Source organism: Chenopodium quinoa, unplaced genomic scaffold (genome assembly GCF_001683475.1).
Source record: "Chenopodium quinoa cultivar QQ74 unplaced genomic scaffold, ASM168347v1, whole genome shotgun sequence".
Lineage (NCBI taxonomy): Eukaryota > Viridiplantae > Streptophyta > Magnoliopsida > Caryophyllales > Amaranthaceae > Chenopodium > Chenopodium quinoa.
The window spans coordinates 1750648-1768417 of record NW_018744988.1 but is presented as its reverse complement, the minus strand read 5'-3'; the positions used below and the strand labels follow the sequence as shown (position 1 = coordinate 1768417).

The following is a 17770-nucleotide window of genomic DNA, read 5'->3' as shown; positions in this document are numbered from 1 at the left end:
ATTTTGCAAAATTAATACCATGGAAATTAGACCAAACATATAAACTCCTACATACCATAAAGCATGGACATGTAGTGAAGGTTCAATCAATTTCATCTGAACAAAATTATGCTATATAACGTGCAGTGGTAGTAAATTTCTTACAAGTTGTCGAAGTTGATACAATTTAAGTTCATTAAATTAACACTTATTTATATAAACCAAAAGTTTCCCTTAGCTAGAAGTGTAGAACTAGTAAGGTGAAATCAATGTTATAAAAAAATCTCTATGTTATTTCTAATAATAGTATAGGTTTTCCCCACTTTGGGTTTCCCTTTTAAATCCGCTTACTAGTGATGCACATAAATACATAATCTTCCTTTTTAGGGAGCTTCATTGATACCAAACTATGAAATTATGCACTTGTTCAAATTCTTGCTCAAGTATTTGGATTAGTCTTGGGAGGTCATTGTTTAATGTTGTTGGATTAGGTATTTATTAGTAAATATGCGTCTACCTTAATTGACAATAAACAAATATGTATGCCCTTTTTCAGCGGTCAACACAAACATAATTATTTCATAATAAATACCATAGTTATTGCTCTAAGCCTAAAACTATAAGTTTAACTACTCTATATCATTGTACAATATTTCCTAATATGAAGTAATTCTTAGTTATGACCGGTCCAGTAATACTATGTCGAGGGTTATATAGGTACGAAAATACTAAACTTAACCGGCCTACTCTTCTTACTTCTTAATTTCTAGTCAGGGGCAAAAGTCGATTTTCATTAACGATTATGGAATGCTTCTATCTTAGGGCCTGTTCTCATAGGCTGAACTCAACTGAACTGAACTGAAATAAATATTTTATAAGAGAAGGAAATTAGGAGCTGAACTGAACTGAAATGAATATTTTATAAGAGAAGGAAATTAGGAGATGAACTGAACTGAAAATAAACGTATGAAAAAAGACCCTTAGTATCAAATCACTACCACTAGGAATTGAAATATCTCAAAAATAATGGTTGAGTCAATGTTGAAGCTTAAGGCACATTCATGTACCCTAGGATCTACAAAGAAGCAGACAAGCATGGTACGGGTATGTGAATTTAGTACATCCCACTGCTAACAATGGGGGACCTAACTAGGTCTGCTCTTCTGGGTATACCCATCATCATGCTCCAAATACATTGCATATGCCCATTTCTCAAATGGGGCTAAACAAGTATGGATCATATACTCTATACCATAGCTCTTTATGTGGTCCCATTTCTGTTCCTAATCCATTAACACATGTATAAATAAATCTCATTAATCTAATTATTTTAGTAATGACCATATTATCATCTTAAATTATGATGATATTTTCTTGAAATTAAGCATTTTTACCTAGGAAAACTCTAATGACACATGAGGTTAGCTCCTATTCTTACTCATGCTATCTTTTTTCCCAACAACTCTAAACCTTTATCAACTTACCTCAAAGTTCTCAAAACAATCCTCTGTATTCCCACTTTGTAGCTTGAAAACCAATGCATTAACGTCATCACTTCCCTAATCTTATTATTTCGGGAAAAAAGTTTTAAGCTCGTTCTTTTCATCTAAAAATAATAATTACATATACTATTTTCAGATGTATAAAGGTCATATTGGCACATTTTATTTACTAAACCTTCTTAGTGAGCTTTCATTTACTATAAGGCCCTATATTTTTGACATTCTGGGCGAGTAAAATAGAATAGAGCAGGTGTCAACAGAGCAGACTAGATTAAATCAGGTGAGTAAACCAAATTAAATTAGCAGAGCAGTTCCAAAAAACAAGGCCTAAGTAGTTAACAATATCCATCTGTAAAATACAATTCAGTAGATTAATTTGATGATTTATAATCCAAATGATTAGCTGTCATCTTTCTCGTGATTCCCTATCCCCTGACAACTCAAGTAATTTACTCATGAAAGCTTAACAAATAAACCCACTCTTCTTTGCTAGCTACATACATGCACCAAATCCCACTATATATACTCACTAGGGGTGAGCAAAGACCCAGGGTACCCGGTACCGGACCCGGAACCGGTTAGGATCCGCCGGGTCCGGACCCGGAACTGGTCCCACCGGTTCCGGGACCGGGTCCAAAATGTCGGACCCGATTGTAACCGGTTCCGGGACCGGGTCCTAAAATTTCGGACCCGGTACCCACTGGGTACCCGGTTTAAACCAATTCCAGTTCCGGGTACCCGGTCCCGGATCCAGACAATCCGGGTACCCGGAACCGGAACCGAACAAAACCGAACCAAACTGAATTATAAGCCCAATCTGGCCCAAAACTAAATACCCTAGGTATATAATGAAAAAATAAAAAAACCCTAATTCCTCTAATCCTCTCACTACCTCTCACGCTCTCAGCCTTTCTCCACTCTTTCGTCCTCCCTCGTCTGACTGTCTCCTCTGAGTCTCCGACCACCGTCCAGTACACCAGGACACCAGGCGACCACCGTCAACGGTCCACCTGCTTCTCTCTCTCCTGTCTTCTCCTACTAATTAAGGTATGAAATATGCAATTTGCGAATTCAATTTGCGATTTTAATCGTTTCTCTACTTACTTGCTCTCTCCTGTCTTCTCCTACTAAAGTACTAAATACTAATCGTTGCTACTGCATGTTCAATTGTGAATTGCGATTTTAATTTGCGATTTTAACTTGCGATTTTACTTGCTACATTTTAATTTGTGAAGAATATGGCAATTGGTGATGCTAAAATTGATGAAGTGGTCGAAATACTTGAGTGATTGCTCTGTGCTGCTACTGCTGTGTTGATCTGCTGCTACTGGCCTACTGTTTTGATGTTCTGCTGGCTGCTGCTACTGTTCTGCTGTTCTGTTGCTACTGTTCTGCTGTTCTGTTGCTACTGCTTTGCTGCCTGCTGGATTGATCTATTCTGCTGGCTGCTGCTATTGTTCTGCTGTTCTGCTGGCTGTAATGTTGCTGAATGTTGATCATGTTATGTTTAACTTAAGTAGTTCTGTTAAAACTTGTTTAATTTGAGTTTGTATGGATTGATTGGTTTGATTTGATACTTTGTTAGTTTGTTATTTAAACTGAAAACTTAAGTTTGTATGATTTGGATTGGTTTGTAGACTTTGTACTTTGTATGAATTGGACTAAATTTGTTTGCTGTTATATTTGTTAATTTGCACTGCTTGCTGTGTTAGTGAGAATAGTGACTTAGTGTGTTGATTAATGAGGCCCAATTTGCAGATTAATGAGAATAGTACTTTGTGTAATGTTTATGTCTTATTAAAGTTTAATTTGTTCCTATTTCAGAACTATGAGCAATACCGACAATTCGTCAGTCCCTATGGATGATGAAAGTGAGGTTGGAAACGAGAATGCAACAACCAAATCAACCAAGGTTGGTGACAAGAGGAAGTCTGAATACTGGAACCATTTTTGGGATTTTAGAGATCCAGTAACCAAAAAAATTGTTCAAGTCAAATGCAAATATTGTGAGAAAATGCTAACAGGTAATACTAATAATGGAACTTCTTCATTAAAGAAACACCTTGGTGCATGTTCAAAATACCCTCCAAATGTAGACAAAAAGCAAAAACTCATTTCTGTTTACAAGTCTCCTGAATCTGATGCTACTATAGTCTCTAATTGGAAATTTGATGAAACTGCTTGTAGACTTGGTTTGGCAAGAATGGTTATTGTTGATGAACAACCATTTTCTATTGTTGAGCGTGAAGGTTTTAGGTATTTTTGTAGTGTTGCTGTACCTCAATTTCATATACCTTCACGTTTTACAGTTGCAAGAGATGTGAAGAATATATTTGTTTGTGAAAGTGGAAAATTAAAGAAATTAATTGGGTGTTTGAAATCGAGAGTGTCACTAACAACTGATTGTTGGACCTCCATTCAAAATTTTAATTATCTTTGTTTGACTGCTCATTTTATTGATGATAATTGGAAGTTGCATAAAAGAATTTTAAATTTTCAATTAATGGATAGTCATAAAGGTAAGGAAATTGGAAAAGTTGTGGAGGCATGTATTCTTAAATGGGAGATTGAGGATCGATTGTTTTCTTTAACTGTTGATAATGCTAGTTCAAATGATGTGGCGGTTGGATATTTGAAAACACATTTTCATGATAAACTTGTTTTGGAGGGTTCATTTTTTCATATGAGATGTTCTTGTCATGTTCTAAATTTGATTGTGAAAGATGGTTTATCTAGTGTGAAGTCTTCGATTGCTCGAATTCGTGCTGCTGTTAGATATGTGAGGAGTTCACCTTCTAGAGCTAAATTGTTTGCACACTCTTCTATGTTGGTTAAAGTTTCTTGTAAAGGTTCAGTTTGTCTTGATGTGGCAACTAGATGGAATTCTACCTTTCTCATGCTTGAAACCGCATTGAAATTTGAAAAAGCTTTTAATAGGTTTGCGGAAGATGATCCTGATTTTAGTAGGGAACTCAAGGATGGAGTACCTACACAAGAAGATTGGGTAAATGCTAAAGTGTTGTCTTTGTGTTTGAAATTATTTTATGAGTCTACAAAGAAAATGTCGGGTAGTTTATATGTTACTACAAACTTGTATTTTCACGAGGTTTTGGAGGTGTTAAGTTGTTTGATAGAATGGGAAAACTCTACAAATATGGATATTCGTATTATGGGTAGACAAATGAGGGAAAAGTTTGATAAGTATTATGGGGATCTCGGTAAAACTAATATCATGATGTTAGTTGCGGTTGTTTTAGATCCTCGATATAAGCTTAGGTTTTTGAAGTATTCTTTTAAAAAACTTTATCCTAACGACTTTGCCAAAGTCGATGTTATTTGTGACAATTTGTATGACAATGTTCAGAAGTTATTTAACCATTATGATGCTATTATTGCTTCTTCCTCTTCCAAGAATAATCGTAATATTAATGTTGCCAATGTGGATAATGGTTCTGAAAACTTGAGCTCTTCAAATAGTGAGCAAATGAAAAAGTTTTATGATGATTTTGATGAGGAAGAAAGTGATTTTATTGTTGAAAAAAGTGAATTGGATTATTATCTTGAAGAAGCTCGGGAGAGAAGGGTTGAAGGGGAAATGTTTGATATTTTGGGTTGGTGGAAAGAAAAAAGTGACAAATACAAAGTATTGTCAACATTGGCTAAGGACATTTTGGCTATACCAATTTCTACGGTTTCTAGTGAATCCGCATTTAGTACATCGGGTCGCATACTTGATCAATTTCGTAGTAGTTTGGGGCCAAATATGGTGGAAGCTTTAGTTTGTACTCAAGATTGGTTAAGGGCGTCAAATGTATGCATTGATATTGAGCGCTTCCTTGAGGATGTTCAAAAATATGAAGAAGGTAATACACTAATACTTCTATTATTTTGTATATTTATCTATTTTATTTCTCTAAGTTTATTACTTATATTGTTTACTGTTTTTTTTAGAATTGGATGGTAGTGACACTGGCATCACACAAGTTAATGAATTTGTTGGAAATAATTGATGTGACAAAGGTTTGTATAATTGTATTCTTAATTATATTGTATGAAAAGATATCAAATGACAAATATTCTAAGGACATTTTGGCTTTTGTTTATAGGGAATTTGTGCTTCCTTGTTGGCTGCTGCCTCTTTGCTTTGTTGTCTGCTGTATGCTGTCTTTCTCCGTTGCTTAGATGGTTGCTGACTTGCTGCTGGTCTTGTTGCTGGCTGATGGTGTGCTCAGCTGCTGCCTGCTGATGGTGTGCTCAGCTGCTGCCTGTTGCTGCCCTTCCTTTTCTTCCCTTTTTTTTTCTGAACTTTTATTTAAGTAGTTGTTTTGGTTATGTTTGGATGTTTGGACTTTGCAGCATTGTTGAAGTTTGTTGTACTGATATTTTAGGTTGTTGAATTGGTACTTTTTGGCTTATTAGTTTGTAATATTTGTATTTTGAAATATTTGTATTTTGCTAGCCTCCAAAACTAATTTAGGGATATTATTATGTTAATATAACTAGCCTGCAAAATTCCATTATATATAATAATATATTATATAACAATTATAAAGAAAAAAACAGTATTTTACTACGTTGAATAATACCGGGTACCCGGTCTTGGAACCGGTTCCTACCGGGTCCGGGACCAGTTCCAAAAAATTTGGATCCGGTATTAACCGGTTCCGGGACCAGTTCCAATTCTTGGGACCCGGTTATAACCGGTTCCGGATCCGGGTATTACAAATATGACCGGGTACCCGGTCTTGCTCACCCCTAATACTCACTTACATACATTACACTTATAATTCTCAAAAACAGAAATTTTACAAATCAAATCCAAATTCTTTGACTTAGAAAAAAAATGTCTTCCTTCTTAGCACTTATAATATTTATATTAGCAACTAATTATTTTCAATTTAGCTTAGGAGTGAAAAAATTGGCTTCACTCTATGAAGCACAACCTATGCCCTTAAAATACCATAATGGCCCTTTACTTGAAGGGCAGCTGCCCGTTTACGTCCTTTGGTACGGAAAGTTCTCCCCTTCTCAAAAAACAATTGTCTCCGACTTCTTTCTCTCTCTTGACCGACCTGCCCGAAAACACGACCGTGTTGTGGGCCCAACAGTGGGCCTATGGTGGCATACCGTGCAAACTAATTACATGAAGAAGGCCGGTAAAGGTAGGCTACATGTTATTTTGTCCAAGCAACATGTTGATGAAGAATGTTCCCTAGGGAAAAATTTAAATAAGTCTCAACTCGCGGAGCTAGCCCGACGAGTGAATTCTAAACCCATTGGGCTAACCCTCGTCCTCACGGCTAATGATGTAGCCGTGGAGGGGTTCTGTGTGAGTAGTTGTGGGTCACACGGGTCTGATCATAAGACAAAGTCAACGTATATATGGGTGGGTAATTCAATAAGTCAATGCCCGGGCCAATGTGCTTGGCCCTTTCATCAGCCCATTTATGGCCCACAAGATACACCATTGGTGGCCCCCAATGCTGACGTGGGGGTAGATGGCATGGTGGTAAATATTGCCAACCTTTTGGCTAATACTGCGACAAACCCGTTTGGGACCGGGTATTACCAAGGTGAAGCAGAAGCTCCGCTTGAGGTAGCTTCTGCTTGCACCGGGGTGTATGGAAAAGGAGCTTACCCGGGTCATGCGGGTGAGCTCCTAATAGATTCGAGTTCAGGTGCAAGTTATAATGCCAATGGACTAGACGGGCGGAAATACCTTTTGCCCGCTTTGTTTGATCCATCTACCTCTACTTGTTGGACCCTTGTGTGAACGTTGGATAAGTAATTAAAGGCAATGGAAGCGTTGAAAGCCATCCAATAAGGAATGAAAATAATAAAGATTGTAATAATGTTGCATGAATGCATGATTACTGATTGGGATGGTTAGCTAGTGTAGTACATAATGTTTTTGTAATTAGACATGTATATTCAAATTTCTAGAATTTTTAATGTTTTTTTTTCCTCCCACAACATACATGAGATGTTGTAATCGAAATTAAATGAATGCATTTGAAGATTTTAAATTTTTTACTTAAACTTGACTCATATTGGAATAATTTTTATTAGCTATGTATGAGAGTGTGGGGTAACTCAAGTGGTTAGAGTTTTCCTCCGGATTTCAAGTGATTTTGGATCCATTTTGATCATCACTCGTCCGTAGCTCTCTTAAAAAAAAGTTATTATATACTCCTCTGTATTCTTTTACTTGCAACATTATATCATGACCCATTGAATTACACTCCTAACAACCACTCATCCCATTTTAAAGTGTATTATATCATGTGAACCCCACATTTCTTAAATACCGTGAAAAAGTGTGTGTTGCATCTAAAAGAAAACGGAGGAAGTACTAAACTTCCAAAGCTGTAACTCAATAGGTTTTTTTTTTTTTTTTTTTTTTTTTTTTTCAAAAAAAAGGTTTTTACTCAATAAGTAGAGTTGAGTTGATATATGCGTAAATGGATTATAATTGAGTATGAGTCAATTTGGCCAGGTTTAAAGTTCTCTCCATAAGCCAGTTGAGATCGTCAGCTCTTTAGTTTTTTGTTGATCAAAATTACATATTCACATTATCATCAGATATTGCAGATTTGCAGCCCACTAAACTACAAGTCTACAGTGATGGGCTTGAATAGAAAAACTTGGGTATTAAATATTAATAAATGGCCCAGTGTAGAAACGTTGTAGGCATTATATTGGGCCGTATGTGATTAATTTGTGCAATGGGTTACAGACGGCAGGCTCATCAACAATAACCAATATCTAGAGCCGTATAAGTTAGTTACTACTTTCTTTAACTTTTAGTTGTAACTTTGAGCTATTATTTGTAAGGTATAAAATAGTTCAAAGTTGCAACTAACAGTTTACAAAGATAGTATATTTTATCGATATAGCATCTTTTTAAGTAAGCAAAAATCTATCTCAATGAGTTAAAAGTAAAATATCAGTGGTATAAAAATTATTTCATTATTTATATATTTTAGAATCATATGGGGTTGATAGTTACCGCAAAGAAGCTAGATTACAAATAAATCCAAATTTGCTAAAATTAATCTAAAATTGTTCAATATGCACTAGTTTTATTGTAAATCGGGTTTATAAAAAAGTTTCTGAATAAAAAAAATAATTGTACTCTTATAAACTAGTGAAGTTATTTTATCAAGGGTAATGTTATATGTAATCCTTAAGGCTACAAATAAACATTTAATATATTTCCTTTTTTTAGTATAAGTTTATAAATGCATGACAATTGTTTAAAAAAAAAATGCATGACAAAATCAGAGTTAAGCACAAATTTGGGTACTCTGACTACAATTTTTCACTATTTAGGTACTCAATTTATTTTCTTCACCGTTTGGGTACTAAGTACCAAATTCTGGCCAAAAAAATTAATTCCCTCTAACAATTGAGTACCCAAGGTTAACTCAATGTGGGGCCCGCCCGAATAAAAAAAAAGGCGCGGGTCAGCAAATTTTTTTTCCTCTTTCTTATTATTTTATTCTTTTATTCCCTCTAAATTCCCCCTTTATTGTTTCCAAATCTAGAAAATAGCAGCGATTTTGGTGAAGAACACGACTAATCATTTGGGCAAATTGGGGGAAAACGACACTTAACACATCTATTTTTTTGAGGTAACCTTCATTACTCATTGTTTTTGTGGTTATTTTGATATAAATTTCGAATATTTTGGCCGATTGATGATCGTATTGTTCTAGTTAGGGTTTATGGTTTTGTGGGTTTTGTTAACAAAATTGATGATGTTGATTTGTTTTTTTTTTTTTTTTTTTTTTTGCCGCATAATTTGTTGTTGTGTTTTTGTTTGTTGATGATATATGTTAGTGTTGTTGATAGATTGTGTTCGCATGTTCACTACTAGAAATTGATGAAATACCGATGGCAATTAAATTCCATCGGTAATACCTTCAATTTCCGATGGTTTACGTGACTATCGGAAATAATTAATTTTACCGATGGTCAACCGATGGCTAAACCATCGGGAATTTATTACCGATGGCTAAACCATCGGGAATTTATTACCGATGGTTTTCTTCCGTCGTAGAATTTTCTTAAAAAAAATTATAACACTCAGTTTTTTACCGATGGTTATAGGCATCGGTAATTTTATAAAAAAAAATTATTTTTTTTTTTCCGATGGCCATTACCATCGGTAAAGCCATCGGTAATATGCTGATATTTTTTTTAAAAAAAAAACCACGACTTAGTTTCAGGTTTTAGATCTATTTTTTTTCAAAGTTCGACCCAAAGGAGAGAAAGAGAGTGCAGGGCGACGACGAAGGGTTCTCGTCAAGGCGGCTGTTCCTGTTCTGGCGCATCATCACTGGTAGCACCGTCGGATTCTTCGCCGGGTCCTGTTCCTCCGGTCGTCGGCCGGTTGTACATGGTAAGTGTCAATTTTTTTTTAATTTTTTTTTGTTAATTAAACATTATTTTTTCACTCAATTATTTACCGACGGATCATAAATCTTTACAGATTCGACAACCTAGTAGTAAGTATACCGACGATCTCCTTCCATAGGTGAGTAATTTGTTTAATTTTCAATTTTTGATGTCAAAACCCTAACTTTATTTTGAGTTAAATTCCCTAAATTTGGTTGTACTAGTTTATATGTGTTAATTATTTAGTTATGCTATATGATAATAACTTAGTTTTTTTAGCACTTAACTTGTTAAGTAAAATATAATAATGTATTAGGATCTTGTTAGTTGGATGTTTAAATACACCTATTTGCTTCATGTTTCATAAATTAAAAAACCAAAAATTTATATGTTTCTAGCTTGATTGATTATGGATTTTGTTGTGAATTAATTGCACATTTTATGTGTTACTTTTTTATGCAATGCTATGTGGATAATGATGTTAATGTCTATAATTTTGTTTCTTGATCTTCATGTACTTGTCTCAATTTTGATTCAACAATTGCATCATCATTTGCCTAGATACCCGTTCAAGACATACACATTAGGTGTATGTCTTGAATAGTCCCCGGTTGGGACTGTTCTTGGACGTTCATTTTCACTGTGGTTATTGTATGCCTTGTTATTGATTCTATGGAAAATTTTGGCTACGTGTTTTCCTAATCTGTTCTCTAGGTACACATATAAGTATACATAACTACTCATATTGTGTACTTGGAGAACTGTAGGGAAATGCTGCCGAATTTTCCATGGAATTGAAAACTTGGCATACAATTACTAGTGGGATTACACGTCCAAGGATGGGTTAGGTTGGAGAGATAAGGACCCTACGATGTCATTAATAACCTTATTGCTTGCTTTACTTGTTCAAACAACATGATTATTTTATTTAGATTGAATATTGTGGTCATTTGGGTGAGATTTGTAGAATTGCAATCATGAAACGAATAGAGCGTAGCTGGATGTATGAAAGGTTGGATGGCCGCAACATTAGACCGGAGTTCGTGAAAAGGGTTGATGAATTCATTAAGTTTTGTAAAGATCATCCAAAAAGCATTAAAGTTGATGAGGTTAGGTGCCCTTGTGTCAAATGTCAGAATCTTCAGCTACATGATTCTGAGACGGTTAAAATGCACTTATATAGAAAGGGTTTTGTGGAGGACTAACATGAATGGTTGTGTTAAGGTGAAGGGTTTCCAATCATCCCACCTCTCCAACCTAATCTATATCGTGACATGATTATGGATGCCCTTGGGAATGACCCACCTAACATGGGTGGTGGAGAAGAGAGTCATTTTGAGGAGGAAAAGCCAAATCCTCAAGCTAAGAAATTCCTTAATTTGTTGGAGGAATCTAAGCGTCCTTTATATGAAGGGAGTTCCATGTCTGTTCTGGAAATTGCATCTAGAATCACAAGTTTGAAGTGTGAGTACAATTTGCCTCACATGTGTGTGGATGGATTTGCTTCTTTGATGAATGAAACAATTCCTGACAATAACAACATGGGAGAGGCATTCTACGAGGTTAAGAAAGTAGTTAACGGGTTAGAGCTTCCTCATGAGAAGATACATGCCTGTCCAAAAGGTTGCATGTTGTTTTGGAAGGATGATGTGAACTTGTCCAACTGCAGAGTGTGTGGTAGCGAAAGGTATAGCAAGACTTCAAAAGGAAGTTCAGTGCCCTTGAAAGTGCTTATTTATTTCCCGATTACACCGAGGTTGCAAAGGTTGTTTGCAACAAAGAACATTTCAGCAGAAATGACATGGCACGCCAGTAATCCTAGAGTTGCAAACACAATGGCTCATCCTTCTGATAGTGATGCTTGGAAACACTTGGACAAGACCTTTCCAGAATTCGCCCCAGAACCTAGAAATGTGAGACTTGGATTGTGCACCGACGAATTTGCTCCTCACGGTAAGTTTGGAGGACAATATTCCTGTTGGCCAGTGATATTGACACCATATAACTTGCCTTCTTCAATGTGCATGAAAAGACAATTCATGTTTTTGTCTCTGCTTGTTCCTGGTCCTAAAAACCCAAAGGGCAACTTGGATGTCTATATGAAACCACTGATTGAAGAACTTAAGCAATTGTGGGATGTTGGGGCAAACACCTTTGATCTTTCTAAGCAGCAAAACTTCATTATGCGGGCTGCCGTACTTTGGACCATTAGCGACTTTCCAGCATATGGTATGCTATCTGGATGGTCAACTGCTGGTAAGAAGGCATGTCCGTACTGCTTAGAAAAATCCAAGGCTTTCTGGCTCGATCATGGTGGCAAAGTTTCGTGGTTTGATTGTCACCGACAATTTCTTGATCTTGATCACCCGTTTCGAAAAAGCAAAATAGCTATTTGTAGGAACAAAGTTGAAAAGGGGTCACCATCGCATATTATGTCTGGGCTAGAATTATGGGAATGTGTTAAGGACCTGGCAAAGGCAACTGATGGTCCTGCTGCTCTGAAATTGCTTAAAAAGGCCAAAAAAGGTTGGTTTAAGCAAAGCACTCTTTGGGAGCTTCCTTATTGGAAGCACTTGCTTATACGTCACAATCTAGATGTAATGCACATCGAAAAAAACTTCTTTGATCAACTCATTCATACGGTGATGGATGTTAAAAAGCAGACTTGTGACACGATCAGTGCTCGAAGAGACATTGCAAAATACTGCAAGAGACCTGGACTTCATGTTGTAACTGATGAAAGAGGTAAAAAGACCAAACCGAAGGCACCATTTTCCCTCGACAAGTCTCAGAAAAAGGTCATGTGCGAATGGATTCGAGAGTTACGGTTTCCTGATGGGTACGCTTTGATTCTAATTTGAGTAGGTGTGTCGATATGCAAGCATGTAGACTTCATGGCTTGAAAAGCCATGACTGCCATGTGTTCATGGAAATATTGCTTCCGATAGCTTTGAAAGAGTTGCTCCCCGCCCATGTTTGGAAATCTATTACTGAAATTAGCCAATTCTTCCGAGATTTGTGTTGCTCCACTATAACACATACTGACATGGAACGTCTGCAAAACAACATTGCTGAGATTCTTTGCAAACTTGAAAAGATCTTCCCCCCTGCTTTCTTCAACTCTATGGAGCACTTGCCTATTCACCTTCCATACGAGGCAAGAGTAGGCGGCCCAGTTCAATATCGTTGGATGTATCCATTCGAGAGGTAATGTGTCTTACGTTTTGTCAATTTCACTTTTTGGAAAAATGTCAGTACAGTACACTTCTAACTAGGATGTCTATGTTTTTAGGTTCTTGAATCATTTGAAACGCAAAATTGGTAACAAGGCTAGAGTAGAAGGATCTATATGCAACGCGTACCTTACGGAGGAAATTGCAAACTTTTGCTCTAATTATTTCCAAGATGGTGTTGATACCAAAACTAGGGATCTTAGTAGAAACGCAAATGTCGCGGTCGACATTAAGATGGAACCTAATAACAAAGTCCTTGAACTCTTCAAGGTTGATTGTGGCCGTGTTCCTAATTCTGGGCGATTGCGTTATCTGGATTCTAAGGAACTTGAAAGGGCACACCTTTATGTCTTATCAAACTGTGGCATTCTAGAGGTGTATGAAAGGTAACCCCAAAATTATCTACTTTAAAGTACCAACTTTGTTATGTAACGGAGTTAGATTATATAGCAAACCATCAATTACTGCTTGTTTGAATTTATTAGGGAGTTTGAGGATCACATTCTTCACACACAACCTAATTTCCGTAGAGAAGATGTGTGGCAACGATTTGAGAAAGAGTTTCCTAATTGGTTTTGTGATAAGGTAATATTTGCTTTTTACTTGTCCAAAGAGATTAAGTGCTAATAACTTGTCTCACGTTATGGAATTATTTGGGTATTCCTTAGGTAATTCGAGATAAGCCAGCAGATGATATCGTGCAGGCATTGTCAATGCGCCCTTTTAGTCAAGTAAGGACTTGGAAGCAAATATTTGTAAACGGCTATAATTTTCAAACAGAGATGACCGGAAGATACAAATCAACAATGAACTATGGTGATTCTATTTCAAATGCATAAGGGGGTCAGTATTTTGGGACCTTAGAGGACATTATTGAACTCGTTTACACAAGTCCTACTAGATCATATAAGACCATTTTGTTTAAATGCAAGTGGATGGATTCTGTCAGGGAGATGATGGTACATGAGGAATACAAGATCATCGATGTCAACCACACCAAGAAATACCCCAAGTACGACCCTTTTGTGTTATCTTATCAGGTTAGTCAAGTGTACTTTGCACCCTACCCGAGTTTGAAAAGAGATCGAGCACAATGGTGGGTTGTGATTAAGACAAAGGCCAGATCAGTTTTTGATGCTCCCGTGGACATGGAATTTTTGCAAGAAACAACTAGTGACACCACCACAATATTATGTGCACCAAATGATATTCCGGACTATGGTGTTGGTACTGAAGAAATAGATGATGATTCAGACAATGAGGATTTGGTTCAAGAAGGTTCATTCTCCAGCGATGATGAGGCAGAGGTTGATTCAAGTGATAGTGAGGATGGCGAGGATGATTGCATTTGGTTATCAAATATTGATGATGAGGACAGTGATGATGATTAATGTAATGATGTCGATGATTGTAATGATAGTTGTGAGGACCAAAATACTTCCAAGTAGGCAAATAAAAGTTCAACTAGAAAACCAAATACATGTCCAAAATAACAGTAACAGTTTCATCAACTAATTTTAGAAGAAATTAACAACATAATCAGGTTTGACTCTCCATGACAGCAGGACTTTCTGGTGCACTTTGTGGAGGGCTGGGACTGGGAGTATCCCCCACATCATCGTTGACTTTCATGGCCATGATTTTTCCACATAAATCTTGCAATTGCGGATCCATATTAGCTACAACCAAAAGAATACATACAAAAGTTAATTTCAGCCTTAAGCATAAATAAAATAGTACACAAAAGAAACAAAAAAAATTGTAATTTTAAATACATAAACTATTTTCATACCTTCACCAAAAGTCCAATCTTTGAGGCAAATGATAGCTTCTGCTGTGTTTGGTTTCAAAGAGCTTCTATAGCAGTCCAAAACTCGACCACCAGTACTGAAGGCAGATTCTGAAGCTACTGTTGAAATAGGGATTGCAAGGATGTCCCTTGCCATCTTTGAAAGAATTGGATACCTCACAACATTTGTTTTCCAATGATATAGAATATTAATGTTGGTTGAACGAGGAATCAATGGCTCTTCCAAGTAGATTTGCAAGTCAGATTTAGCAGCAACATATGATTTGCTAGAAGAGAAGTTACCAAAGTCCTAAAAGATGTTTAAACAAAAATTACAATAAAGCATACAAAAAACAGAATTTAAAGTTGATTATCAAACAAAAAGCAAGTGTTCACAATTACCATCATAAAAGAATCAGAAGCAACATCAACTTGCTCTTCATTAGGCTGTCTAGAAGAACGGCGCCTTGTTCGTGGTGTTGTTGTGGAAGCCTCAGTCACATAAGCACCATATAAATAATCCAACCTTTCCTTAAACTTCACCAACTCATTAGTACCCTCTATTTCCCCATACACCTTCTTAAAAGCCCACTCCACAAACTCATACTTAAATCGAGGGTCTAAAACAACAGCCACAGCCATGATTATGCTAAAGTTGGTCCAATATTTAGCAAATTTCTCATTCATTCTTGCTTCCATCTTATGCATGAAGTTATCAGAATTTTCAAGCTCCTCTTTCAAGAGTAAACGGATTTTCAACAAATTTGGGAAGTATACATTAGCGGTAGGATAATTAGTACCCGAAAAAACATTTGTCACATCAAAAAAGACCTTCAAAAATCTGAATAACTTCTCTATTCTCCCCCACTCCTAATTTGTTGGACAATGAATGTAATTGGCATCAACCTTTTGAAAATGAAGAAAAGCTTTTTTGTAGTACAAAACATTCTCTAACATCAAATAAGTTGAATTCCATATAGTAGGGACATCTTGTCTCAATCCTCTACTTGAGTCTAGTTCAACATGTGCCACACAAGTCAAAAAACGTTGCTTTCTAGCCTGAGACCCTTTACAATACTTCACAGTTTCTCTCACCTTAACAACAGCCTCATTAATTTCTTTTAACCCATCTTGCACAATTAAATTTAGATTATGTGCACAACACCTCACATGGAAATAATCCCCCCCACATACCAAATCAAGTTCATTTTTAATTACATCAGCAAACACATCATTAGAGGAAGCATTATCAAGAGTAATACACATGATTTTCTTTTGGATACCCCACTCTTTAAGCAAATCATAGACATGGTCAGACATATGGACACCGGTGTGAGGTGGAGGCAAAAAACGAAAGTTCAGAATTTTTTTTTTGCAAATTCCATTGATTATCAACAAAATGGGCAGTCAAAGACATGTAACCATCAGTAGTAATTGAAGTCCAACAATCAGATGTAAGAGAAATCCTACCCTTAACTACACTCAACTCCTCCTTAAGTTTATCTTTTTCCCTCTTAAACATTTTCAGAACATCAGCCTTCAAAGTATTTCGAGACACAAGTTTAACATCAGGATTTATGTAATTAATCAACTTCCTAACAGCACTATATTCAACAAACTAAAAAGGCAAATCATGTTTCACCACAGCAATATACAACATCTCACGAACAATATCATAATCAATTGTAGGAACCCTATTCATCATAGAACCAGAACTGCTTGAATCAATAATCATCTGACCCACATCTTTAAAGGTCCTTTTTTTACATTTCTTAATGTGGCGTTTTAAATTACCAGTTCCTTGCCTACTTTCAGCATTATATTTCTGCCCACATTTTTTACACTTGCAAATGATGTTACCTTGTTCGTCAGGTTTATCAAGGAATTCAAAATTTGCCCACACATCTGAAGTGAGCTTTCGTTGGCGCTTGAAATGAATTCCAGGCTTATTCAGCGAGGTGACATTAGAGGTTTTCTTCTTTGATTCCGTTTGATGAGAATCAGAAACTTCATCATCTGAATCAGAATCCGGAAGATCAATGGGTTCATCAGGATTAGGGCTATTAGCCATCTGTGAATAAATTTAAAAAAAAATTTCACTCATGGCATAAAAGATAAAACATGAAAAACAAAAGTATAAACTCATGAGTCATGACATAAAGAATCAAACTCATGAAATTGCAGAGTAAGAAAATCAAATCAGGGCAAAAAATCGCATAAACAAATCGCAAATAATCGCAAAATAAGTAAATAACAAATCAAATGTTCGAAAGAAATTGCAGAGTAAGAAAATAACAAACGAACAACATTAAATGATTAAATCACATAAACAAAGCATACATAAACCATAATAGCAAAAAATCGCATTAAAAAATCAAAGAAATCTGAAAATTGCATAACCAAATCAAGGAAATTGCATAAACAAATGACTCATGAGCAAACAAACTCATAAAAAATCGAATAATAGGATTATTACCTTCAGAATGTTTGAGATGAAGCTTCAAGGTTCAAGAATTTTTATTTCAATCTTCAAGAGTTAGAGAGAGAAAATAGAGGAGAGAAGAGAGATAAACTGAGAAGAGAGAGAGTTTGAGTGAAAGAAAGCGGCGAGAGAAAGAGGGGATTGTTTTAGCCGTTTAGGACTTTAGGTCTTTAGGGAATTAGGGTTAGATAATTTGGGCTTGGCCCATATTTTAAAATTAGGGTTTTAAGTTAAGCGGGTTGGGTTCGGGTTGACCCCGACCTGAAACCGACCCAATTAAATAAACGGGTTTATGCGGGTTGGTTTCGGGTTGGGATTTTCAACCTGAACCCGACCCATTTAATTTCAGGTCGGGTTCGGGTTGACCCAATTACATAAACGGGTT

At 36.2% G+C, this 17770-nt stretch overlaps 3 protein-coding genes across 3 annotated transcripts; 2 read left to right on the top strand and 1 right to left on the bottom strand.

The window, feature by feature from the left end:
* The first annotated feature begins 6284 nt into the window (after positions 1-6284).
* Positions 6285-7717, top strand: LOC110706487 (protein EXORDIUM-like). The gene has a single exon (XM_021884410.1). It carries the CDS (start codon positions 6325-6327, stop codon positions 7252-7254), a length of 930 nt encoding a protein of 309 aa, XP_021740102.1. The 5' UTR covers positions 6285-6324; the 3' UTR covers positions 7255-7717.
* Positions 7718-11155: 3438 nt separating this feature from the next.
* On the top strand, positions 11156-12742 carry LOC110706520. The gene has a single exon (XM_021884439.1). It carries the CDS (start codon positions 11156-11158, stop codon positions 12740-12742), a length of 1587 nt encoding a protein of 528 aa, XP_021740131.1.
* Positions 12743-16390: 3648 nt separating this feature from the next.
* Positions 16391-17401, bottom strand: LOC110706608. Its single transcript, XM_021884551.1, has 2 exons — positions 17380-17401; positions 16391-16974 (listed from the first exon to the last, which is right to left on the bottom strand). Exon 2 carries the CDS (start codon positions 16972-16974, stop codon positions 16522-16524), a length of 453 nt encoding a protein of 150 aa, XP_021740243.1. The 5' UTR covers positions 17380-17401; the 3' UTR covers positions 16391-16521.
* Positions 17402-17770: the final 369 nt, after the last annotated feature.